This window comes from Drosophila elegans, unplaced genomic scaffold (assembly GCF_018152505.1).
Source record: "Drosophila elegans isolate 14027-0461.03 unplaced genomic scaffold, ASM1815250v1 contig_208, whole genome shotgun sequence".
Taxonomy (NCBI): domain Eukaryota; kingdom Metazoa; phylum Arthropoda; class Insecta; order Diptera; family Drosophilidae; genus Drosophila; species Drosophila elegans.
In genome coordinates, this window is record NW_024545578.1 from 12,549,296 (window position 1) to 12,574,788 (window position 25,493).

The 25,493-nt window shown below is 42.2% G+C and overlaps 8 protein-coding genes across 14 annotated transcripts in view; 4 read left to right on the top strand and 4 right to left on the bottom strand.

The window, feature by feature from the left end:
* Positions 1 to 6,427, top strand: part of LOC108135570 (protein phosphatase 1 regulatory subunit 16A) — a 45,628-nt gene extending 39,201 nt beyond the window's left edge. For 6 of the 7 annotated variants that reach the window (XM_017256331.2, XM_017256332.2, XM_017256333.2 and 3 more), the window contains 7 exons: positions 121 to 772; positions 1,442 to 2,150; positions 2,598 to 2,723; positions 2,788 to 2,863; positions 3,413 to 3,533; positions 3,597 to 4,105; positions 5,280 to 6,427. In XM_017256331.2, coding sequence (XP_017111820.1) covers positions 627 to 772; positions 1,442 to 2,150; positions 2,598 to 2,723; positions 2,788 to 2,863; positions 3,413 to 3,533; positions 3,597 to 4,105; positions 5,280 to 5,851 — 2,259 coding nt within the window. In that variant the 5' untranslated portion in view covers positions 121 to 626 and the 3' untranslated portion in view covers positions 5,852 to 6,427. The remainder of the gene's footprint in view (positions 1 to 120; positions 773 to 1,441; positions 2,151 to 2,597; positions 2,724 to 2,787; positions 2,864 to 3,412; positions 3,534 to 3,596; positions 4,106 to 5,279) is intronic. The other variant, XM_017256339.2, reaches the window with a different exon arrangement.
* Positions 6,428 to 6,931: 504 nt separating this feature from the next.
* On the top strand, positions 6,932 to 7,575 carry LOC108135630. The gene is made up of 3 exons (XM_017256450.1): positions 6,932 to 7,146; positions 7,200 to 7,345; positions 7,395 to 7,575. Exons 1-3 carry the CDS (start codon positions 7,002 to 7,004, stop codon positions 7,536 to 7,538), a joined length of 435 nt encoding a protein of 144 aa, XP_017111939.1. The 5' UTR covers positions 6,932 to 7,001; the 3' UTR covers positions 7,539 to 7,575.
* A 190-nt stretch (positions 7,576 to 7,765) lies between these two features.
* LOC108135629 (caprin homolog) lies at positions 7,766 to 12,920 on the bottom strand. Its single transcript, XM_017256449.2, has 4 exons — positions 12,443 to 12,920; positions 11,240 to 11,422; positions 11,016 to 11,182; positions 7,766 to 10,861 (listed from the first exon to the last, which is right to left on the bottom strand). Exons 1-4 carry the CDS (start codon positions 12,800 to 12,802, stop codon positions 8,638 to 8,640), a joined length of 2,934 nt encoding a protein of 977 aa, XP_017111938.1. The 5' UTR covers positions 12,803 to 12,920; the 3' UTR covers positions 7,766 to 8,637.
* Positions 12,921 to 13,495: 575 nt separating this feature from the next.
* Positions 13,496 to 15,750, bottom strand: LOC108135691 (gram-negative bacteria-binding protein 2). The gene is made up of 5 exons (XM_017256533.2): positions 15,540 to 15,750; positions 14,691 to 15,123; positions 14,319 to 14,632; positions 14,189 to 14,245; positions 13,496 to 14,020 (listed from the first exon to the last, which is right to left on the bottom strand). The coding sequence occupies exons 1-5, from the start codon at positions 15,661 to 15,663 to the stop codon at positions 13,563 to 13,565; spliced, it is 1,386 nt and encodes a 461-aa protein (XP_017112022.1). The 5' UTR covers positions 15,664 to 15,750; the 3' UTR covers positions 13,496 to 13,562.
* Positions 15,751 to 16,136: 386 nt separating this feature from the next.
* On the top strand, positions 16,137 to 18,114 carry LOC108135695 (gram-negative bacteria-binding protein 1). The gene is made up of 3 exons (XM_017256537.2): positions 16,137 to 16,492; positions 16,618 to 17,780; positions 17,836 to 18,114. The coding sequence occupies exons 1-3, from the start codon at positions 16,375 to 16,377 to the stop codon at positions 18,031 to 18,033; spliced, it is 1,479 nt and encodes a 492-aa protein (XP_017112026.1). The 5' UTR covers positions 16,137 to 16,374; the 3' UTR covers positions 18,034 to 18,114.
* A 115-nt stretch (positions 18,115 to 18,229) lies between these two features.
* On the bottom strand, positions 18,230 to 19,050 carry LOC108135516 (SAGA-associated factor 11 homolog). The gene has a single exon (XM_017256261.1). It carries the CDS (start codon positions 18,907 to 18,909, stop codon positions 18,295 to 18,297), a length of 615 nt encoding a protein of 204 aa, XP_017111750.1. The 5' UTR covers positions 18,910 to 19,050; the 3' UTR covers positions 18,230 to 18,294.
* Positions 19,051 to 19,446: 396 nt separating this feature from the next.
* On the top strand, positions 19,447 to 20,209 carry LOC108135693 (TCF3 fusion partner homolog). The gene is made up of 2 exons (XM_017256535.2): positions 19,447 to 19,611; positions 19,674 to 20,209. The coding sequence occupies exons 1-2, from the start codon at positions 19,511 to 19,513 to the stop codon at positions 19,990 to 19,992; spliced, it is 420 nt and encodes a 139-aa protein (XP_017112024.1). The 5' UTR covers positions 19,447 to 19,510; the 3' UTR covers positions 19,993 to 20,209.
* Positions 20,210 to 20,564: 355 nt separating this feature from the next.
* LOC108135692 (charged multivesicular body protein 1b) lies at positions 20,565 to 21,480 on the bottom strand. Its single transcript, XM_017256534.2, has 2 exons — positions 21,314 to 21,480; positions 20,565 to 21,234 (listed from the first exon to the last, which is right to left on the bottom strand). The coding sequence occupies exons 1-2, from the start codon at positions 21,333 to 21,335 to the stop codon at positions 20,645 to 20,647; spliced, it is 612 nt and encodes a 203-aa protein (XP_017112023.1). The 5' UTR covers positions 21,336 to 21,480; the 3' UTR covers positions 20,565 to 20,644.
* Between the last annotated feature and the right edge of the window lie 4,013 nt (positions 21,481 to 25,493).

The window sequence follows — 25,493 nt, forward strand, 5'->3', positions numbered from 1 at the left end:
GATTTAAGACTTGTGCTTTGTTTTAATTTTGACCAGCTGGGGGAAACTATGAAACTTTACAATTTTATAGAATATTATGTGTATTTTATATGGTTTTTTCTACTTTTTTTTTCCCTTCAGAGTTTACAACGAAAAGTTGCTGAGAAGCGAGCTTCGGCAAATATCAACAGCTGGGGAAAGCAAATCATAAGTAAACACAGAGGACAGGACGACCAGACAACCGCACAGGACGAAGGATAAATGTGGTAGTTGCCATGAGAGCAGCCTCGGGTGTTGACCAGGAGTGAAAGGATCCAGGGGAAGAAGACAAAAGGAGCAGCAGCAGCATCAGCAGCAGCAGCAACAGCTGCAACAGCAATCCAAACAGCTGCAACATCAACCGAGCAACGAGCAACAACGAGGGCAACAATAAAAAACCGCCAGAGAGAGCAGTTGCAATCAAATCAAATTCAAAGATGCAAATTACAATTTGCATACAAATGCATGCGAACCAGACGAAACTGCAGCACAAATAACAAAAGCCTCGCAAATTGTTGACAAATGCTACAAAATTGCACAGAATTATTCTAGAGCACACTTGCAAACATATCATTGAGCGGGTGTAAGGTTCCAATCCCCAAACCACCATGATCAAGGGCATTTTGATACAGCGCAAGAGCCAGGAGGATGCCAGCTACGCCAAGCAGCTCAAGATGGAGCACGCCGATCTGGTGGCCGAGATGCAGACGGTGGAGAGTCTGCCCACCCACGAGCGTCTCCAGCTGGCCAGACTGTAAGTTCATCTAAATTTATTAACTGATAGACATAGACACAAAAAGATACAGGCCTGAGAATAACTATCTCAAAAAACAATTACGTTGTTTTCTGTGTATATTAGAACCCGTTTAAAGACCAAAACAAAAACTGTTAAAACTTCTACTGAATTTGTGGGCAAGCATCTCAATTAAAACTTATATAAATATCAACAAAAAAATATGAGAAAATAAACACAAATTTATTTTTACTCATTGTTAATAAATTGTTTTGTTTTACTTAAAATGTTTTTACCCTCTTTTAGACCTAAAGCGTCGATTTTAGAGCCCTAACTTTCCTGTGTATTTTTCAAATTAGAAAAGCTTTGTTTAACGCAAAATCATACGAAAATGAGAAAATAAAATTATAGATGATTTTTAATTGCCTTTAAGTTATGTAGGTATTAATCCTTTAGCTTGATACGTACATCTGACTTAGAAGAAAGCTTTAATTAAAAAAACATAACTGGGTCGAAGCATTAATTTAAGTTTCGATGGTCTGTACAACATTTAAGACGATCAACCGAACAGAAATACTTGTTTAAGTAAATCACCCTACTTCCTGTGATTCTCCACTCCTCCGCTTTTATGCTATCGAATTTCCGCAACTAATACCAAAATCTCTGCCTCAATCTTTGCCCGTTAATTAGACGTCGTGCCCAGCAGCTGAAGTCGTCCCGGCAGAAGGACAAGGAGTGGGCCAAGTTGCAGCGGGCGAAGGGCAACACGGCGAGCGGTGGCAGCGGAACCGGAAGTGGGTCGCTGGGCAACGCGCTGATGAACGGCAACGGCGATACGACGCATCACTTCCGGCACGCCAACGGTTCGGGTACGCTGAGCGGCAGGCGGCACATATCCTTCGAGAACAGCGTGGTGCTCCTCGAGGCCGCCTCCCGGAACGATATGCCCGAGGTGGCAGCCCTGCTGCAGCACGGAATCACGCCGGATGCGGCCAACGAGGACGGACTGACGGCGATGCATCAGGCGTGCATCGACAACAACGTAGAGATGCTGCAGCTCCTGCTGGAGTACGGTGCGAATGTGGATGCGCAGGACAGTGATAAGTGGACGCCGCTGCATGCGGCTGCCACCTGCGGCCACCTCGACCTGGTGCGCATCCTCATCCGGAACGGCGCCAATCTGCTGGCCGTCAACACCGACGGCAATATGCCCTACGACCTGTGCGACGATGAGAACACGCTGGACTTCATCGAGGGCGAGATGGCGCAACGGGGCGTTACCCAGGAGCTGATCGACGAGACGCGCTCCTCCACGGAGCGCATAATGCTACGTGACCTCATGGAATTGGTCCGCACCGGAGGGGATTTGGAGGAGCCGGACTACCAGTGCGCCACACCCGTAAGTTACCTCATTTATTATGAGTCTGCATGGCAAAGAAATTGTGATTCAATCTAAAAAGTGTCAAATTAAAAAAAAATATATAAAAATCATGTTAGTAATAACTTTTGCAACTTTTCATGTGAGAAGTCAACTTTTCCCTAGAAAAGAGCAAATTAAATTGGCTTGGCTTATTTTTTATATATTACTTGAGTTATGGAAAGCAACTTATTAAGAAACACATTCTCAAGTTTTGAGTTAATTTGTTAAATTTAATAAGTTTTTACTTGTTGGTGTATTAATTCGACTATTTCAATGCTACTATTATTTTATTAACAAATGGAATTTCCAATATTTTATCAAAGACTAATAGTAAAATAATTAATCATTTTTATTCAAATATATATATATGACACTCACTTGCCACTTTTTCGTGTGCATAACTTTTAATTTGTTTCAATTGTCCAGCTTCACATAGCGGCTGCCAATGGATACGTCCGTGTCGTTGAGTTTTTGCTGGAACAGCATGTCAACGTGGATGCCATGGACAAGGATCTGTGGACTCCGGTTCATGCCGCCGCCTGCTGGGGACATGTAAGTGAGGTCAAATAATATGTGAACAATGGAAAAATAATTTGCAATATTACTCTTCTTCCAGCTGGAGGTGCTGGAGATGCTGGCCCAATGTGGTGCTGATTTAAATGTTCGCAACAAGGACGATGAGACGCCCTCAGGTGAGAATAGCGAACAGGTTGCGCAACTAAAGCAACGGACATCCTTGTGCAGAAAAATACACATGAATATGAAATTGAGCCATAAATTGTTGAATATTTAAATTGCCGGAATGCAACTAGACTACGTCTACCATGATAAGCAGGTTTAGGAGTGCTCAACAATTTGTTTTGTGAGTTTATTAAATAACTAAATTTTCTAACCTTTGATATTCTTTTAAAAAACTTTAAAGTGAAATAAACATTTGGTAGAAAAATGATGTATACATTTTTTAAATGAGCACCAATAATAAAAAGCTAGTAGTTTGCTTTGGCTATTCTATTTGAAAATCAGAAAAACCTGTACGCAGTTTTAATAAACAACTCTATAATCTTATTTTCAATATGGATCACATTTAATTGGGTCTATTTTATAAGGAACTATTTGGAAAATGAACTATTTTTTTGGGGTATGGACTTAGAAATGCAGTTTGTAATAGGCTTAAAGACAAACATTAAATATATTTAAATATATGTTACAACTTCTTAATAATCCTTGTCATACATTTGTAGATATCTGTGAAGACCCCGAGATCAGGGAGCGCATCGAGCAGCTGAAGACGGAACAGGAGAGCAAACGACTGGCCGAGGCGCAACGACGGCGCGTTCGACGCTCACAGAGCAACAACACAAGGTACATATATATAGTCTTCGAAGGGCCATCAAAGGAACACTAACAAGCCAGTAAATCCCACAGAGCCCAATCAGTGCGACGTACTAGTTTGCGGGACAAAACGCTGACAACCAAAAAGGATGCCGTCGAGGAGACGCGCCTGCGTCTGCAGGCCCAAGAGGCGACGGATTCGGAGGCTCCCTCCTCGGGCGGCGATCCCCTGACCAATGGCTATGGTTACGGGAACAACAACGGCGAGAAACGACCCTCGACGGGCAGTTCGAATGGCCAACTACTGCCGCACTCCAAGTCCGCCGATGCGCTGGACAATGCCATGACGGCATCCTCCGCCGCACTGGCGGCCACCGCCACACATTCCTATCAGTCGCGTCGTCCTCCGGATGGCCGCGAAAACGACGAGCTGCTCCGCCTGAAAGCCGCCGGCGCCGTCGGTGAGATGCAGCGGGCCACCTCGGCGGCGGCCGTCATCCTCACCGAGAAGGGAACGGCGGCCAGTGCCGAGGCCGTCCAAATCCAATCGTCCAAGGAGGCTGCCAACGGCAAGATCAATGTCCAGGTCACCGTCCTCGTGGGTGAGTCAACCACTGGCCACGTGTCAGGCTTGCTTCCGCTTTCTCCCTGCCACCAAAGCCACCCAAGCCACCCACTCACTCATTGGTCCCATCAACCCACCTCCGACCACCCAATGTGGCTCCCAAGGAGCGTCATCGTATCACGGAGAGTCCTGCTTAAGCGCCATTCTGTCCCCGTGTCAATGTCAATGTTTAATGTTTATTTAACGACTCTACTAAAATGGAAATGAAAATACTTCCAACAAGCAAACACAGCTTACAGCATGAGTAGAATAGCGAATGGGGTATGCCCTGCACGGCTGGGTTTTGTGTTTTAGAAAGCAATTAGGGAAGAGGTTTTAAAAATAGTTCGTTTGAAGTACAATTAGTTGTGAGCCTTAGTATTACATTAATTTACTCTGGATTGTAATATTTTGTAATATTGCAATAATTCGAATCAAAAATGCAAACATTTTAAGCTAAATAAACCGATAACTGTATATCTTGTAAACAAGTCAAAAATTTATTTTCTTTTATTACATTGTAAATTTGTACACAGGCTCAATGTTCTCTTGATTTTGTATATGATTTGTTTTATAATGACAATGATTTGTTTTTAATTTTTTGACGGAGAAATATAAGTTAAAAGTATTTTAACGGGTTATGGGATTTAAATCCTGATATGCTCAATGGCTTAAAGAGTTTTATAGAATAATTCTTTCTCAAATAAAACCTGACGAGAACTTTTGAAAATATATAATTTGCATGATGTCTTTTGTCCTCCTAACAAGTTATTGATTTGTATTGTTTTGGTAGATAGCTTTCCATGTCAGGTAACTAAGGTCTATTTGAGTGTTGAAATGACAGAAAGCATGGCTGACATATATCGTAATAAACTTGCATGTAACATCCATTTCACATATCCCATTACACCCGACTGGTCAAGGGGTATTCGCAAACTTAACTCTCTGGGAAAAAGAGATGAAAAGTAAAATAACATTTGCTTGTTTCTGTTTCATTCTATTTTTTGTTGTTGTTGTTGTGCCTCGTTTCGCCCGTTCTGTGTCGTCTGCCTGCCCGCATCATCATCAACAATAAAAACAACAATTACACCACCACCGCACCACCCAAATAAACAAAAAAAAACACACACACACACACACCAACCGCCTTGCCAAAAAACACCAACATCCAGACACCAACAGCACGCACCACCATCAGCAACATCAACAGCAGCAGCAGCAGCAGCAGCAACATCAGCAGCAGCAGCAACATGTATTGCTGTTGCAGCAACACCAGCAGCATCAACAGCAGCAACAGCTTCAGCAGCAGCAGCAGCAGCAGATTGTTGGTTTAGATGGATATAGTGCCACATTGGCTAATTTGAAGAAGCAACGCTCGCTTTCACGCACCGCCAATGTTCTCAATAATTTCGAATTGTCATCCCAAACAACTAGCAATGCCCATCAAATTGCAGCTACTACTGCAACCACAACTAATGGTTCTGTTTTAGGAGCCGGCGGCAGCAGCACTGGCAGCAACAACAACAACAACAACCTAATCACCAGCAACAACAACAACAATGGATCAGCACCGATCTCGACGCAACCAATGGGTCACATGGGTCACATGGGTTCGGGCAGCATACTATCCGACTTCGAGGCATCATCGCCGGCGGGCAGTTCGCTGAACAAGTTCAGCGGAATCACCGGGGATGTGGTCACCGATAGCACCAGTTCCAGTCGCAAATGCTGCGTCCTGATGTAGAAGCTAAATTTAATGTACTAACAACTAGAATAACAGGGTATCAAAGCAACCACATTTGTCAGAGGGATAGACCATTGTTTGAATGGCAATGAAAAAAGTGTCTTTTTTTAGATTAACCGAATTCAGTGAGTGAATTTTTCAATGTTAAAAACACAAATGCATGTTGGTTTAAGATAGGGGTTCAATTCTGTGAGCTCCCAGAACGGCTCAAAGTCGTTGCATTTTCCTAGCAGACACTACACTACACACACAAAACAGATTATACGATACAAATTTATACAAATATACAACCATATGTATACATTTTAAATATTATAAAAAAAATACCTATAGTAAATGTGAGCAGTTTACCTTAGTTTATATGTAAAAGAAAAATCAAAAACCATAAAACAAAAACATCAAAAAATATTTATATATCAGCGCTAAGAACTTAACTTAATAGATTTGCTTGGAGTGCATTGAGAATATTTGTGGTTCAGTGTGTGAGTCTTAAAACCGAAAACGGGCAAAGTATTATGCAACAAGTATAAAATATTTAAATAAATATACGATAGCGAAATTGTAGTTAAAACGTGACAGCAAAGTAAAGCAAAGCAATGAAACGAAATGCAAAGCACTTGAGCAATTCCCCATATAAGTGTCTAAATGTTTGAATTGAAAAGATGTTTAAGCCAGTCAGCATTACGATTTGGCCCAGTTTGATCTGGATCTATTTTTGAATGAAATTATTCTGCTCTGCATTAAGTGAGTTTTGTTTCGTTGAGAGATACAAGAAACTTTGTATTATTTATGTAGCAACTATGTTTGTATATATACACAATTCCAAAAGATTAAGAGATAAAATGAAAAAAACACAACGCGCAATTAGCAAATGAGACTTTTTTCGATTTAAATGTCAAGGCATTAGCTGAACGTTTTGTAAAATAAACAAATGAAATACGAAAAAATTCTACACAAAATGTTTTACTTGTGTTGGCGCCGAGGGTAAACGCCATCTAGTGGATTATTTCTGAACACGACAATTTTCTACACACAAGCTGGCAACGCTCGCAATGTAACATATCAGCTGATCTGTTGACATAATGTTTATTGACAGTGGCAAATTTGTGTTGTTCCTTTATTTGTTTACATCTCTTTTAACTTAAAATAAATGGAGTCTCTTGCAAAATACCGTTATAGCTTGGTGGCTGGTTCCTTTGCCGCTGGGGGAAGCTTTTTTGGAAAACTTCCCAGTCACCTCAGTGCTCAGAAATTACTGAACACTTCTGGAACTATTTCCGACTCGTCTTATTTGGGCAAGTTTTTTTGTTTTACAAAGAAAACTGTTTTTAATTATTTATTTTTGTAGATATTGCATTAGTGCATGGCCTACCACTACTTCTTATGATAATCTGCAATGTTAGTAACTTGCGATGTTTTTTGAAAGCCCTTCAAATGACTGATCAAACTTTAACCTGCGTTGTTTTAACTGCCGCCTCTAATTATGTCTTATCGGTAAGTTATGTTGATCAGTAATAAACAATGATTAATATGTGTTATATAGTTTATTTTAGGAGCTCTAGTATACCACGAACCACTTACAGCACTATCTGGAATTGGTATTACACTAATTCTGGCTGGTCTTTGGTTTCTCTGCGATGGAGGAGCAGTGGAGTCCAAGAAAATGGAACCAGAAAAGGACAAATAATGAAAGAAAACCTTTTTAATAAAACAAAAAAAACTTACGATTTTCTATAATTTATTTTTATATAAAGGCATGTCTCTGGGTTTTATTTGCATACCTCTTACTCAGAGAATTCTATTCTGAAACAAATTTTATTTTAAATTGATAGAATGTGGCATATATACTTGTTAAGCTTTATATTTTATTAAAAAAATGATCCAATTACCCTTTAAAATATTCAAAGAAAACAATTGGTTTATATAATTTTGTTTAATGTATGTACTATTTTGCAAATACATAGTTTTCATTTCATTTATAATGCACTGTTAGTGTGCACGCCTTTTCATTCACGCAGTATTTTAATTACAACTATTATTTTCTTGCGTGGTTTTTTGTATTTTTGTTTTCTTCGTTTGTGTGTAAAATGTTTGGCAAAACAAAAGAAAAGGTGTTGAAATGGGATAGAGCATGACAGTAAGAGCACAAACTATAAATATATTTATCCTTCGTTTATATATATAGGTAATAGTAATTAATTTGTATATTTCAGAATCGTTATTTAATTGCTAAGACGTATAAATACTTTTTATTTTCTTTCTCTCGACATCTGTGTTTATTAACGCAGCCAAACAGGGATATAGTTAAGTCGGGCGAGGATTGGCTGATCCTAGTTGTGTCGTTTTGCCCATCTTTCGTTTGTGTTCTTTTTGCCGAATTCTTATCCTGCCTGGGAGTTTTAGAAACCCTTAGAGCGTTTACTTTCCTGTATATAGTTGTAAATCCTTTTTGTTTCTAACAACTATTTTGTTTTATTATTAATACATTATCAAATAAACCAAAATCAAGGGAAACAATTATAAACTGTATTCAAAAATGCGCGCGAATCGGTTTTGCTGTTGGCTCATTTTCGTTTCCCTAGTTGCGTTATAAAGGATTCTCTTTGATAGATCTCCATTTCTTCTGGTTGAGAGTTTTATACGTAACGATAATTGTACGTCTACGTGGCCATTACATGCATGTGGATGATTGGTTTCCTTTTGTTTTCTTTATGGGTTGGTTTTGTTGTGTGTATGGTTTGCATGAATTGTATGTTTTTTGTTTGCGGTTAATACGTATTGTTTGCTCAGTTTTTATTCTCCAGTCCAAGAGGCATGCGCTGTGACTGGTTCTGGCGGTTTATGTAGCCACCACCACCACCTCCCTGGTTGCCCGCTCCGCCACGCCCACGATCGCCCATGGGCCTGCCGCCGCCGTACGAACCATTAACGTTTCTCTGCTGGTTACCACCGCGCTGGCCCCGATAGCTTCCTCCGCCGCCGCCGCCAGAGTTCTCGTAGCGCGACTCCTTGTTATACGTGCTACCGCCGCCTCCGCCATTCTGGTAGTAGCTGTTGCCGCCACCGTTTCCGGACTCATTGTTCCGGAAGTACACGCCGCTGTTGCCCGAATTGCGTCCGTTCGGGTTCGAAGAATTGCCGTACTGGCGCGACCGGTAGTTGCCCCTGTCGCCGCCATTGCGCCGCTCATCGCCTCGCCCGCCCTGATCACGATCCCGGTTATCCCGATCTCCGCCGCGTCGCTGGTAGTTGCCGGAGTTGCGACGTCCCTCCCCTTGAGAGTTGTTCCAGTGGTTGTTGCCATCGTTGTCCGCATAGCCGCCGGCGCTGTGGTCCCTGGGCGTTGCCCACTCCTGTTTGTGGCTCGTGTTGCTACTGCCATTCGAGGCAGCGCTGCTCATGGCATTCATCTCTGAGCTCCACTTGGTAGGCGGTGCCGGGGGCGTGGCCTCGCCCTTTAGCACATTCGTAAGCGCTGCTGTGGCTGCAGCATTCGTATCATTGTTACGGGCATGCCATTCATTGTTCTCCACATCGCCACCAGCTCCAACACTGGAAGAGGTGTTCACAGGCGAGGGTTCTTCCAACTGCTGCTGCTGCTGATGTTGTTGTTGTTGCTGCTGCTGTTGTTGTTGTTGTTGCTGCTGTTGTTGTTGTTGCTGCTGCTTGAGCTGCTGCTGGATCTGCTGCTCATAGGTAACCACAGCAGCTTCGTACGGAAAAACTGAGGTTACATCGCCCGCCTGCATTCCAATGCCCTGAGGAGCTGGCTGCTGAGGCTGTTGGGTTGGCAAGCGCGGCATTATCAACATGGGTTGCGGCTGCTGCTGTGCCTGCTGCTGGCGTTGTTCGTGGATCAGAACCGGGGAGAAGAGCTGCTGCTGCTGCTGCTGTGGAGGAGCCTGCTGCTGAGGTTTGACTTGCTGCTGCGATGGGAACGATTGATTGGTGAACGTCAGCGTTTGTATGGCCTGCGGTGGTTCTTCGACATGGTTGGGCTGCGGCGGCTGTTGCTCGAATACCAATCCCTGATTGGTCGGAGGCGGTGGGGCCAAGGCCTCAGGATTGTCCAGTTCGCTGTCCTGCAGAAAATGGAAGCTTCCTGTGCCCAAGACCTCCGCCAAGGGACGCAGTTGCTGCATGAATTGCTGCTGCTGTGGCGTTGGTTGTGCCTGCAGTCCTGGAGCCTGCGGATGCGGCGGCGGCTGCTTGAAGTAGTTCTGCTCCACGGCCCGCACGTTAGGTGCGAAGTGAGTTGGATGCGGCTGCTGCTGTTGTTGCTGCTGCGGTGGAGGAGCTGCGGCTCCCGTCTGCAAGGCCTGGAGATTCACGGGACTACTTAACAGCTGGTGAGGATGCGGTGGCGGCGGCTGTTGCGGCTGCTGCTGGGGAGGCGGCGCTGGAGCGTACAGAACATGCACTGGCGTGGTGGTTCCTCCAGCCGGAGGAGGTGCCTGGTACACCTGTTGTTGTTGTTGTTGTGGTGGTGGCGGCTGCTGCTGCTGTTGTTGCTGCACCACTAAGGTCTGCTGCTGCTGATGATGCTCCAGAGAAGGAGCACGTTGGTGCTGCTGCTCCAGCAGATGATGGACCGGACGCTCCTGCTGATGCTGTTGATGCTGCTCCAGTTCCGTTTGCACGCCCAGATGCAACTTGTCCAGTCCCTCCTCCAACGAATTGCGAGCCGATGGCTCCGATGGCAGTTCCGTGTCCAGTTCGCCAGAGCCATTGTTCATCAAGTCCCCGCCCTCGCCATCGCCGCTTCCGGTGCCGCTGTCCGTGCTGTTGGCCACCGCGCTCTCGGCCAGAGGCACCAGGTAGTACTTGTCCAAGTAGCCGCAGTCCTGAATCTGCTGGAAGAGGGCACGCAACTTCTCGAAGGTCGTTTCGCCAAAAGACTTGGGACGCGCATTGATGGTAGACGAAAACAGTTCGGCAGACTTTTGGGCAGTGGTAATGAAGCTAACATCGTCGGCGGTTTCCGGGCGCCGGGTTTGCGACTCAATGCAGCTGCAAAAAATCAATCATTATAGTTAATCTTGAATTTTGTTAAGCAATGGTTGAGCCACTCAAAAAATACACTAGTAAATAATATTTTTTAGAGAAATTTAATTTACAATTTCATACGATTATGATTTAAATACTTTGAGGATGGGAAACTTACAACTTCTCCAGCACATCCAAATCACTGCTGTCCAACTTTGCCGCTCCGTTCTCACCGGCCAGAAAATCGTTGCGCACTTGTTCGTCGTTGAAGCAGTTGATCACATTCTGCATAATCAGAACTTCACGAATCTTGATCGTCTCAGCAATCGCTTTTGCCAAATTATCCTTTGATAGAAATGTATAGCTTTAGTATCAGCAGAAGATATAAAGTCAGGAGTTTACCTTGCGCGCCTGCTTTTTCTGCTCTTTTTCGGCCTCCTTGGACTGCTGCTGAATATGCTTGGCCATCTCGCGTGCGAACTCCAGATTGGCCAAGACCGCGTCGTATTTGGCCACGGCCGAAGCCTGGTCGCCACTCAGTTCCTTGCCGCCGCTCTGAATGGCGCGATAGGACTCCAGCTTGGTCTGTTAATATAAGAGAGATTAGCGAATTAATTTGGGTATAAATTAAATAAAGGTAAGTAAATTATTAATACATTTAATAACTTTTTCGATCCTTAAAGCTGTTGCCGTCATTTCCAAAGGACCGAAACACAATTTTTTTGGAAATTCATATTTATTTTAACGCTTATCTGTGGAAATAAACACTTGTAAAGATAAAATCTCTCAACCAATTTTCGCAAATGCACAAAATTTTGAAAAATTACGGCTGGATACAGTATTTTTGTTTAATTTAAGGCCTATTTATGGGAGCTAATCATTAGGCAGAGTAAAAATAAACTCAATGCTGTTTAAGGTTCTGCGATTACGAAGTTTTACTACTTGACAGTAATTAAATAAATGAAGAAATTCAATAGATGTATAAAAATAGAAAGAGCAAAAGTTCAAATTTATATTCAACCCAATTTTTTCCATGACTGTTGTTTTTGGGACTTAACTGTATTTTGGTAAGTGGAAACACATTGTACTTGAGTCATAATTGTGAGGTAACAGAACTCCGGAAGTATAAAACCAAATCAAAAAAAATTGTATAAAGCAACAAAATAACTTTATCATTTTGAACCAGACGCTGAAGTTGCCACACTGACTGTCCACTCAGCTGTTCAAGCCAAGAACTTTCAAGAATCAAAGTTGTCAATAAACGCAATTGATTTAATCACTCAGTTTGGGCCTGGGAAAAGAAATTAAACAAAAGAACCTAAACGCCAGTATATTTTTTTTTTGCAATTTGTTCTATGTGACATGCCGGCCGCTGTTTGCGATCCGGCAACGCCGTGCTCTAGAAAACATGGCGTCGCGAAAAATCTGCCAGCCCCGAAAACTTATGGCAAGGGGAGGGGCAGGGGGATGAGGGGTGCGCGCAAAACGAAACAAAGCAACACGGAGAGAATGAAAATAAAAATGGTGGGCCATGCTGCCGAAGAAGAGATCCTTTGTGCGTTTCAGGTGGCCCTATTTCGAAGCGATTCCCTCTTCCATACTCACCTTGCGCTTCTCCAGATTCCGGATCTTGTGCTCGATGGTGACCAGCATCTGCTTGAGCGGATTATAGAGCTCCGGTGCGGTTGCCTTCGACTTGGCAGCGTTTCCATTGCTCGCATTGTTGTTGTTGCTGTTGGCCAGGTCCGTTTGGCTGCCCTCCGCCGCATTCAAATTGCCGCCGATGCTGCCGCTGTTGTTGTTCTGGCCATTGGTAGCGGCTCCAGCAGCCCCCGCTCCCGATCCGCCCAGCGAACTGATTGAGGAGCGCTTCTCCTTGCTAGCGCTGCTGTTGTTGTTGGAGGCAGTCGCAGCGGCAGCGGTAGCGGTGGTGGTAGCAGTAGCAGAATTGGCAGCCGAAGGCATGGTGCGCCGTTGTGATCTTCCTGGTTGGCTCAACGACGTTTTTAGCTCGAAATGGGGAATGATGTTTAAACGCTGCTCTGTTTCGTTCAGTTCGCTTGTCTCGGGGAAAAAATGGAGGTGGAGAAACATCGATACAACATCGAGTTGTCAAAATATCGGTCTATCGATATTTGGCAGAGACTATCGATATTTACCCGTGGTCAACCGCAAAAACAGCTCCATCAAGGAAGAAAAATATCGATGATAATGTTTTGTTGAACATTTTTTATTTCATTTCAAATACTCTAGTTTCCACCAGAAACATCGATACCTCTTGAAAAAAAAAAAATTCGGAAAAAAGATGCAAAAAATGTATGGTAATAAAACCAAAGGGTAAGCACAAAACTAGGAAGAAAAGTCGGGGATATATTCAAGAACGATGGCGGGAAATTCAAATTTTTAAGGACCCACCATTTCTTAAGAAATTACATTTGAAAAAAATGTGATTGGATTTTTACTTTTATTTTTAAATAATAATACAACGTGACAAACAATTTATCATCTAATATAATTTCAGCTGATATCACATTTGTTAAAAAAAATACGTTTCTAAAATGAAAGAACAGTTTGTTTTACATTTTCATGGAATTGGCTTTTGTTGTTAATGGAAATATACTTATACCTTTAACTGTTTCAGGAATCAAAGACATTTAATCTTTTTAACTGACATTTACTTCATATACTTAGCAGCAATAAGCATTTGCTGTGTCAACATACAAAATTACTCCGCAAAAACCCTGACGTAGTCTATAATCATGGCACTCTGCCTGCCCCAAGTGGGTGCCCAAGTATCGCGGTGTTGCCAAAAAGAGAGTGCGGCGCGGGGCTCCCTGTTTTTATAGGGCTTCACATCCTTTTCCAATATGCTATCATCAAAATTGAGAAATCCTCCCACTGTTACTCCAAATATGATAAAGCACTTCTCGTTGAAGAACGGCAATCCATCATACAACTCTCCGTAAACCTCCTCATCCACCATCAGGGTTATTTTATCCCTTTGCCAGATCATGGTGTAGTTGTGGAAACCATCGCCATAGTGGGTCTTGCTCACTTTATCCTTGAGAAACTGAACGGCGTTTCCATGATGCCAAACCACACCACCGCCATACAGATGACTCCCTGAAATGTCATCTCCTTTTTTGGTGCGCAAAAAAGCGTTTCCTCGGGCGTAGGCAATTCCTGAAAGTTGTAAATAGAGTTTAAATGTTCAAGCCGATGTGTTTATATTTTATGAACCATAATTCTACGAAAACCAGTGTTTAAATACCTGAATTTCCAATTATATACATAAGGTCAATTGAAGAACTCACACTTTTGTTATTAATTTAGACTTCAAATAATACTTACGCAACTGCTTGGCATAGTGGGTCTCCGCGTAAGTGGAAACAGGTTGGAGCATCAAATCTTAAAATAACAAAGAAGGAAAAATAACCCACATAAAGATACATGTTTTAGGAAAAATATTAACTCTACTTACAGGGAAAAAGCCAATCCCCCTTGGGTAACTTGGCTCGCACCACGATCTTGCCAAACTTGAAACTAAACGAGTTTCTGGTATGAATTTGAGCGGAGAAAACTGGAGGCTTGATGCTATAGAAGCTGCCTTGGGCAATATTGCACTCCTGATCCGGACTTTCTACGGCCGTACAGCGATCACCCAGCTTGAAACTGCCCTCGGTTACCTCACTTGCCACGATGGGAACTATGTGTAGTTCGCCCTCTTTTACGAAGGAGTTTCGAACGGCATCGTCGAAGGCCACAAGCTCCTCCTCCACGTGGTACATGCGCTGCCTAGAAATGCAATCATTTTAATAAGACATTACCTATGAATTTGACTGATTTTGTATACCGAATATCGTGCTTCCAGGTGGTCTTGTTCAGTTGTGCCCCCGAAAAGTTGTCCTCAAAGATGAGTTCACCCTGGCACGCTCGACGACCACTGCTCACAATCGTTTGGGCGGGTTTGCAGCGTTTGTTTTGCTGTTGGGGAGCCAGGAATGCCTGACACTCACCCTCTCCGGAGGGAAAACTAATGCTCCGCGAGCTGAAGTCCCTGGTGGTCAGTAACCGCTTGTTGAGGATCACCTTAGTTTCACTCTTCTCGAAGATTTCCTCATTAAACTGGACTAGCAATGAAATCTGCAGCTTGTCGTTGTTCTGGAGACTCATCTTTTGCCTGGAAACCCAGCTCCCATTTACTGCCTCCGTAATATAGTCCATTAGGGCCGGACAGGTGTCGTCTACTTGAAGCATGTAGAACACCCTCTGAATGCCAGGCTCATCTGGAAAGTTAGGAAGAAAAGATCTTACACATTATATTTTTTAAAATGGACTTTCAGCCCCAATGTATTTATACATTTTAATCTTGAGTAGCTATCATTTGTATGAGAGATTAATCCGATTTAACCATTATTTGCGTAAAAATCTGGCTGCTTTGCCATCATTTTAAGATTATATTTTGTTTTTAAAGTTTATTTTTAAAACAAATTTTATCAAATTTAATTTAATTTAACATTTAATGCAGCTTTTATCAATATCAGATATAATTAAACAAAAAAAAACATTGAGCTATTTAAAAATGTAACTCGTTTGTTATTAGGAATTACCCGTAAGAGCTTTTTCCATATGACTAAGTTAACTAAACATATTACCAATTAAGGTGTTAGAAATTCAAAGACAAATATGATTTATTCCTTACCTGGTATGGACACCTCGAATCCTTGTTCTTCTAGCATTTCAAAATCAATGCTAGGTATCTTAAAACCCAAAATATCATAGCTTGAAATAAGCAATAAGAAGCAAGAGAGCGTTTTGCAGCTCATGGCGCAGATTTAATTACTCTTAATATATGTACTAACTAGAATCCGATTAACGTTCTATTCTGAGAAGCTCTACGGTGGAACTGCAGCATCCGATTGAAAATCTTGATCTTGAAAGCTTGCCCGATTGAAGCTCCCCTTGATCGCAGCTGCGCTCATATCAAATTATTAAATGTACTTAAAAAAATATTTTCTGTAATAAAACTACAAAACCACTTTTAAAAAATGAAAGTTTCCGATAAAAGTAAGAAAATCCAGAAATAACATATGTATTAGCCTAAACAATTATTATTTGAAGCATTTTAACACTTGCGTCGTTAAATCAAAAAGGATTTTAATATATTTGCAGGACCAATTGCTTTTAACAGTGTAAGTCGAGCTTTTGTTATCGCATCAGCTGTTGAAAGCTTTCAATCGAAGGGGGATCCCTGAGAGGAGCGTTGTTAAAACTAAGGTTTCGGGGTCTATTAGCAGCTTATAAAATGTTTAATTTCCAGAGAAGCCAGATCGCAGGCGGAGCTGATATGAATACGAATTTGCATTCGCCGAATCGCGATTGTCCGGGCCAACTAAAAGTAAACAAATAATAATACCCCAGCACCAGCACCAACGGCAGAAACAGAAACAGAAACCGGTCTGCCAGTGAGATAGAGACACAGGCTGAGTCAGAAGCTTCGGATTCTTGGAGACAAGTGCTGAGATCGAGGATTCAGAATGCCAGGATTGTGCCTTGGAGTAGTCCTTCTAATTGGTCTTGGATACACCAATTCCTACAAGATACCGGAGCCCAAGGTGGAGCTTCAAGAAAATGGTTTCATCGTTTCCATTCCAGGTAAATAAGAAGTAGCTTATTATGCTTGTGTGTTCTAAAAAAAAAAATACAATTCAAGTTTTATTTTGTTTAACGTAAACTTGTCTAATAATTGTGGTTTCTTTTCATTTTGTATGTGTACTTAGACGAGGAAGGCGTTAGAGTGGTGGCCTTTAATGTGAACCGCAATCGGAATTTCACATCTTTCATCAACGAGGGACAGTATAACGTGAGGTTAACAGAGCCCCAGAACGGCCGATGGACTAGCACCTTTAGTTCGGGGCCTCTGAGGGCCCAAGACATCCTATATCTTTGGACGAGTGTGCAGCACGAGAAGGCCGTATACCAGTCTCTGGTGCAGCCCCTGACTGTCTGCAATCTAGCTGGAAACTATCGACCCCGAGGATGCTCACCCAATGATGAGGACTTTTCCGATGACAACCAACTGAGCACCGAACGGAGTGACTCGGAATCTTCAGCTCCCACCGTCTGTGAGCCTTCTGAAACGCAGGTCTCACCACAAATCGGTGTTCCAATCTGCAAGGGAAAACTTTTGTTTGAAGAGACCTTCGATCAGCTAAATGAATCTCTGTGGATTCACGATGTTCGCTTGCCCCTGGATTCTAAGGATGCGGAATTCGTGTTGTATGATGGAAAAGCTAAAGTTCAAGATGGCTCCCTTGTGATAGAGCCACTTCTTTGGTCCAGCTATCGGCCGGACTTGTCCATAGCCAATTCCAGACTCGATCTCTCGGAGCGCTGTACGGGAACCCACAACCGACTCAAGGAGTGTGTGCTGCACTCGACGGGCAGTGGACCCAGTGGAATAATGCCGCCCATTGTAACACCTCGTGTCAGCACCAAGGAAACCTTTGCCTTCCAATACGGACGTATTGAGATAAGGGCCAAAGTGCCGAAAGGCGATTGGATTGTACCTCTTCTGCTGCTGGAACCCTTGACAGAGTGGTACGGACAATCGGGCTACGAGTCCGGGCAACTGCGAGTGGCCTTGGCCAGGGGTAACTCCGTGCTCAGGATGCCCCGTGGAAAGCTGGTGGATGGTAGGTCGCTGTACGGTGGTCCCGTACTCTCCACGGACTCTCATCAACGGGAGGATTTGTGGCTGAGTCAGCGGAGAAAATCCCATTTTGGCGATGACTTTCACACCTACAGCTTGGACTGGAGCAGTAATAGACTGCTGTTCTCGGTGGATGGGCAGATCTATGGGGAGATGATAAACGGATTTACGGAACTGGAACTGAATCCCAGATGGAAGCAAGGCGGTCCCATGGCCCCATTCGACAGGATGGTGAGTAAATGAACATATATTAGAAACTAATTTTATTTAAATCCCCTCCGCATAGTTCTACATATCATTGGGTCTCTCTGTGGGCGGTTTTGGCGACTTTGTGGACAATCTGCGCACCTCCAGCTATGAAAAACCTTGGGCCAATTACCATCCCCAAGCGAAGCTACAGTTTCATCAGGCCCAAGAACAGTGGCTGCCAACATGGAAGCAACCCTCTCTGAAGATCGATTACGTTCGGGTCTTCGCAAACTGATAATCCATAGTGTATTTATATAAATGTGCCTGGCAGAAACTTATCGCGAATAAAGCTCTGAGAGAAACTCAGACATCATGAGTGCTTCAGTATTTTAGAGAATCTAAATAGATGTAGGTCATGAGGACTACGAAGCCCAGCAGAGAACGATAAGTGCCCAAATTCTTTAGCCTAATGAACAATATATAAAATGCAATTCAGGCCGACTTAGAAGTCTTCTTTTATGGCAAATTACACTCCGCTTATATATTTTACAACAAGCTAAAAGGTTTTGCCATTGTTCTTTTTGGAGCCATTGTTGCGAGAGTTCTGAGTGGATTTCTTCCGGCGCTTATCGGACGACCAGTCCACGTCGTCCTCGTCGTCGGTGCCCCCGGCGTTTCCGGCCGAGTGCAGGTGGGCTGAGGTGGCACCCTCTTTGGTGGCCAGGCGTCGGGAGGCGATTCGCGACGAAATCCGGCCCATGCCCATGCACTTCTCGAGGTGCGGAGCGAAGCGGGCGGCGGCCACCAGGCGATCACAGTTGGGACAGGTGCAGTCCATCGGCTTCTTGGCCGTCGAGATGCCGAATATGTCCAGGTTGGGCATCTCGCAAATGCGGTACGTCGAGTCCTCCGGCACTCCGTCCAAGGCGGCCAGGTTGCCCGACTTGCGCAGGTGGTGTGTCTCGATGAAGATCCCGGCCACGGCGTCATCGAGCAACGTTTGGTACAGGTAGTTGGCCGCCTCGTCGAGATTCTTCGGCTCCTTGATCAGCTCCCGGAAGTTGTTTACTATGGAAGTGCTGGTTGTGGGAATCTGGTTTCCCGATCCCTGGGCTCCCTGCGTTGTTGTTGTTGTTGTTGGCATAATGATTGCGTTTGCATTCGCTGACATAATAGTTGGTGCAAATGCAATATAAGGTGGTTACTTCCCGTCTGCTTTGGAAGATTTGTTTGGCATGCCGGTTGTTGTTGGTGAAATAAGTTAAAGTTGTGGAATTGTTTATTCTACACGGCTGTTTGCAAAATTTGAATGTTGCCAGATGGGTGCGAGAGAACATCTGGGAAAACTAGTTCCAAAGAACGTAGATTTTAATTTTTTGTAAAGAGTTTTGTTAAAAGGTCAAAATCGCCTTTAATTTCTTTCAATAATGGATTATAAAACTATTAGTTTAATAACTTTTTTTTGATAATAATTCCAGAATGCAATTATGATTCTGTATAATAATTTGAAACAAGCTAACACTTTAAGGTACCTTTCCTCTCACAAGCAATCGAAATCTGTATTTTAAAGCTTATATTTTGATTCGTATTTTGTGCATGTTTATATAATTATAATTTTATCCGCAGTCAATTTGAAATTAATAACTAGTTCTGTTTCAGGTAAGCAAAATCTGGCAGCACTGGCTTCACCCTTCAATGTGTCCTCATCTGGTCACACTGAACCATGGCTTCGGGCCCGTAAATAAATTAAGATTAGTCAATATTTTAATAAAATGCTGCTTAATAAAAAAACACTCATGTACAAACAGCTAGTGGAAAAGCTGTACGACAAATGCCAGAGAATCCAGGCGGAAAATGAGCGCTGTGTAATGAGGTGGGTTGTTAAATCTGTGCTCTGTGAAAGGTAAACAAACATGTGCGTTACTCATTTCTCAGGGTAAACGGAATTAAAAAGATTGTGAGACGACGCAATCACGATGTGGAGCTGCTCAAAAGGCGACTGGACAAACACGGAGACAATTGGCGCTCAGTTCCAATGGTGGCACCTCACCCCAAAGGAAAAACGGAGCAGAAACGCCGGGGTCCCAAGCCCAAAAACAAACAGGACACCGACGGAACGGGAGTCCCCGGATCAGCACCTGGGTCCAATCCTCCCACGGCTCGTAAGCCACGAAAACAACGCGCCAAGCAGCCACCGACCAATCTCAATCCAATCATCCCGCCTCCACATGCACAACCTCAACTGGGGACCTGAAATCTAGCGATTCCCTGACACATTCTATTTTTAAGAGTCAAGCCACTACATACATTTACTATTTTATTAAGAAAAATAAAAACCAAAAACTTGAAACATATACAAAAATATTGATAATTTGTATGCAATATAAAAATGGTCATATCTATTACATTTTTGGTAAACGAACATAGCAAAATAACTTTAAATAAATGTATTTGGGATCTAGCTTTTAAAATATGTTTATCATATATGGTTATATCTCTAGGAATTCCTTAAAATAATGAATTTTAAAGACATTTCAATGTTGTTCTGTGTTAGCATTTGTAGAACAATCAATGTAGAAACAAGCAAGTCATTTAATGACACAATAACAGTTTAAAAATCGCGTTACAATTGTAAGCCAACTGATATATAAACCTGGAGAGATTCGTGAAAGTCCCTTTATATTATAAGCAATAGTTTAATAGCTATACGGAGCTGACAAGCAATACTACACTTAGGCAGTTTTCAAAAGTTTTTTTTAAAAATTTTGTTGGCTACTTATCAGTTCCTTATTCTGAAGCATGCAACATCGAAGAATTATGACTCACTGGATTTAAACTTATTTATATTTTGGATTTATACTTAATTGCTAAAACAGAGAAATTCAACGGACAGGGCTTCGCTTGATCTATTCCGCTTGGCGAAGGCGAGCCAGTCGCTGGGTGAGCTCGTCCTGCTCCTGGGACACGGCCGTCGAGGCTCCAACCGTCTGGCTTTGCACTCCGCTGGGTAGCTCCATGTTGAGCTCCAAACCAGCCTCGTCGGCCACTTGCTGCAGCAGGTTGTCGACATCGCCCTGGGGCACAGAGGTGGTGACAGTGTCGGACATAGTGCCCTCCATCACGGAACTCTGGACGTCAAGGTCCTCGAACTGCGACTCGAACTTCTCCATCAGCGAGGAGATTTTCTCCAGGTTCATGCCTTTCATGGCCGCGTCCATGGCCTTGACCACGCCGGCCATGGAGCCGGTGACCTTGCGGGTGGTGAGGGCGGACTGGACCCTGCTGGCCACCGCATCCACGCGGGCGCTCATCCGGAGGTAGTTAACCGCCTGGTTTTTCTGGCGAATGGCGTTCTCTGCGTGGATGCGGGCAACGTCCATGTTGCCCTTCTGGATCGCCTTCTTGGCCTTCACCTTCTCCAGTTTTTCCTCCTTCTCGCATTTCTTAGAGTTGCGCTCCAGCTCTTTTACAGCAAACTTTAGATTGAAAAGATGTTCTAGGAAGCAAAAAATAAAAAAAAGAGGTGTGGGTGATTGCAAATTCTTTGTCTGGCGTCATCGCTCTACTCCACTTACTTTCCATATTACTCGTAGACATGTCGTTACCCAGCTTGATGGATTTACTAAAGCGAATGAAGAACCGAAAGAGTTTCTGGCAGTTGGTTTGCAACCTGAGCAGGTGAATTTGATAAATTTACGTTGTTTTTATTGGTGAATCATTCGGTTTGTCAGAATTAGTGTGACCAGACGTGGGGATTGCCCACATAACAGCTGACTCTCTGAATCTCGTGCTGTTAGGCGCTGAATTTTGTGCTGTTAATTATTTAAACTTTACCGTTACTTCCTAAGTTCATTGTTAAACAAAAACATATAAAACATTTAGGTTTACGTTATAGATTAATCTGTTTATGTATGTTTTCTAAAAAAAAACTAGGGTAGGTATGGTATGGTAGGAATTTATTGGCAACGAATGAGAGTGCTTTACAACAGGGCTATCTTTAAGTTTTTGCTCTTGAGATCGCGTCAGTTCAAATTGCTTATAATCAATTTGAATGCAGTTATCTAGCAAACATCTAATGAACTGGACATATACATTTTTATAGTTTGTATTATTATTATTATTACACTGGAAAGAAGGCAATACGGCCGCACTTCCTGACATAAGTTCCGATTTTCGCCTTTTTTTCGCTTAGATAAGGACAGCTTATAGAACCTAATAGGAATAAAATGAATAACATTATTTTACTACTCACAGTTTCAAAAATAATTATAACTTCTGAATTGCTGTGGTTCTTCAGAGATAAAATGTACCTAAGCGGATTAAATTGAGTTTCCCTGATAGAGCTCATTTGGTCGCTTCGCTGAACCACAAAGTGCGGAATGTGGAATTATTCACCCCAGTCCAGGGAACACCCTGCCGCCTATCAATAAAATATGAGTCTCAAACGCTTGCATTGGAACACATAGGACAAAAGCAAAACGCATTTTATGTGCATTTCAAAAACAAAAGCCAAAACAAAGGGCCAAATCGGCCGAGCACACAAACACTCGAGCGTAGGATAGGGTTTAGTCCGAAACAATGGGGCGCGGGGATGCATTGTTTTGACCAACTTTGTGCAGCACTCGACGCTCCCGAATGCCCATACCAATCCCGACTGACCACCACAATGTATTACATATTAAGTCTGATAACACGTTGCCGGCTTAAATTATAGGCCAGGGCTTTTATGGCCACAGCCACGCCCCCAAGTCCACCCGCCTAAAACGGAGAGTATACGTAAACTCCAATTTGCTTCGACTGGCACATATCCAAAGCTGCATTTACACCCAGGTATCACACTTTTTTTATTGGTTCTGAAACTTTAGGAGGTGTGGGCTAAAATGTATAATATCTTGTTAATTTAATTTAAATTTTAATTTTCAATCAATAGCAATTTTATATCCTTGTGTTACATTTTAATTTATTTATGTTTTTATATATTATCACAGCTGTGTTAGCAGCTAGAAGATAAAATTATACTGTTAATCTAATTAATGCGAAAATGTTCAGTTTTTATATATTTACATCAGCACTCTTTGTCATATTTTTAGCTTATAACAAAGGTAGGTACGGGGTTTTTAACACCTATAATTACAAGGTCCTTTTCATCTCTTTATATTAAAGTGTTCAGGTGGAAAATGCAAATTATTTACTCTGGGTGGAGCAAGCAGCCACCCCTAAGCTTGTAGATATAAATTCTACACAAATTACACAATTGACCGCCGAACAAGCCGCAAAACTTTGCCAAATTAACTGAGTCTGTGGCACAAACACATAAAAAAGTTTGCACATAAATTCTGTAAATTATTATAAATATTGTTTGGACCACGCAAGTTGGTCAGCCCCGAAAATAAAATATAACCATTTGTGTACAATATAAAAAGGACATTGTTTGCGGGGTTGTATGCTGTGTTGCCTAGTGAAATAAAAAGGAGTTCTCTAAATCATTCCATTGTGCTTTTATGATTTAATAGATGGTATTGAATAGAAATAATTTAGTGAGCATGTTTATTTGAACATTTTTTCATTGCTTAAAATATTTTCTTGCACCCACAAGAGCCATTAAATATTGCAACCAAACCGGAAAGTTTGCCCATTAAAGACGAAAACTTGCTCTGCACCTTCAACAATTACTGACCCAAATCGATGTCAGTCCTCTCGAGGGGTTTGGGTTTGCATTAATTTGCAATAACTCTTCCATTTGCCTGTCATAATCGAAATCTAGCCGAACTGTCACTTGAGTGGAAATGCTTTGACATTATCATAACTGCATCAGATGTTCAATAATTTTTCCCCTTGGTTTTTTTTCTTGCCGACTGCACTCTTCAAATGGAAACTGCCATGAAGACACCTAGAGACCAAAGGCAAACAGTTGGATTTATTTCACCCATTTTATTTTTTCCAGACTTTGCTCCATCTTTTCCTGCTCTTTATCACGCGCCCAATTGAGCTCCGGGGAAGGGGCGGGCATTTAGCCATGCTATCCAGATCCCACAATGGGGGCCCAGACAGTCCCGGACCCGCCCATTCTCAAGCCCACGGCCAAAGGCAACGCAGAGATTAAATCAGCGCCAAGTGCAAACACTGTGTCAAGTGTAGACCAAGAGAAAGAGCCCGGCCAAAGACACACGCCACCATCGCGCCATTGATATGGTCGTGGGGTCTTGGATAAAAAAAAAAACACACTCACTAAAATAAAACGGATAAATGTCAATCAAATTAACTGGCAATGCGATATGCAGCGATAGTGGAGCAGGTAAACCAAAGGGGAGTCCTTCTTTTTAAGATACTCCCTTTTTTCTAGCAATAAATTAGTAGTAAAGGGGACTCTGCATTAAAGAGTATCACTTTCAAAGCAACGATACGGGATAAACTTAATTGAAATTGAAAACAGGCGTTTACAAAAAAATAAATAGATGTTGCTTTAAAAAAAAATAACTTGTTGCCCTAGGTTACAGCCACTGAATAAATTAAAAAAATTTGATAGTCTTTGATTAACGTTTGCTTAAAGTATTCATTTGTATAATTAAATTCTGCAAAACTATAAGAACGAATAAAAATCATTTTTATATATATGTAATTTATGTAAATTTATTTTTTTTGTGTAAAATAAAAACAAAAAACTTTTGTAGAATTTATATATGTATTGTAAATCCTACTTGCCAGGCTTACCCGGACGGTCCATCAACTATCAAGTGAGATTTTTATTCGAAGAACAACAAGTGTTTCCCTGAGCAAAACAAAATGGGATTACACATCGACCGTTTGGATATAAGTTACTAATGAAGGCAGCAAATATAACACGGAGAACGCGGGGCAAACATTAATTATAGAAGTTTTATTTACGTACAGTAAGTAAGCTTCCCTGTTTGTGCAGAACTAAAGGAAAACAAATGTGGAAAACACAGAGTAATTAAGTTGCATATCAGGGACTGAAAGGGAAAACTTTGCTAAATGTCTGTAAACAGGAAATGGGGCGAAAAAACGCCTTCCCCTGCATAAGCTTTTTTCAACATTTTAAATGCTTTTTGAGGAAGTTATTCACAGCCTGGGGCAACAATTTAAGGCGCATTAACTGCAGGCTATGGGAAACCATTTTAGATATTCCGATAATTACAAACAGACAGTGGAGAGTCAATAGTTTCCTGCCACTCCCCCCGCCCACTGTCAATCATCAATCGAGCTCTTCATCCGATGACATGACCCGCCACTGGCCACGCCCCCTGGCTAACCATAAACCATTGATTGTGGGTCAAATTGCGTTGATGGGACATGGAGTTCTGCGATTCTTGGCCCTTTGACCCCGGATGACAGGCAACAATCGGAGCGGCATCTTCATTATTGGCATAAGCCTAGGGTAATTGCTGGTCAGTGGTTATTAGACCGTAACAATACTTGAAACTAATCGTTCTATAAAAATGTATTTACATTAAACTTTTATAATAACATATACAAATTCCTGCTGAAACAATACCTTACAAAGTTTAAATTGAGAATCTTGAAAATATTTTAATTTTCATGTTTGTATTTAATGATTTACTAATAATAGTACAAAGTACCATAAGCCAAGAGTCCAAAAACCAATTCGCCAATTCTTCGACAGAAGAAAATGATATATCAAATTTATAAAATACAAATGGGGTTCGATTGTTAATTCAAAGATTGAACTGCTTAAAAACATCGAAATATTATTTAATTATAAATTTCAAAGTTCTA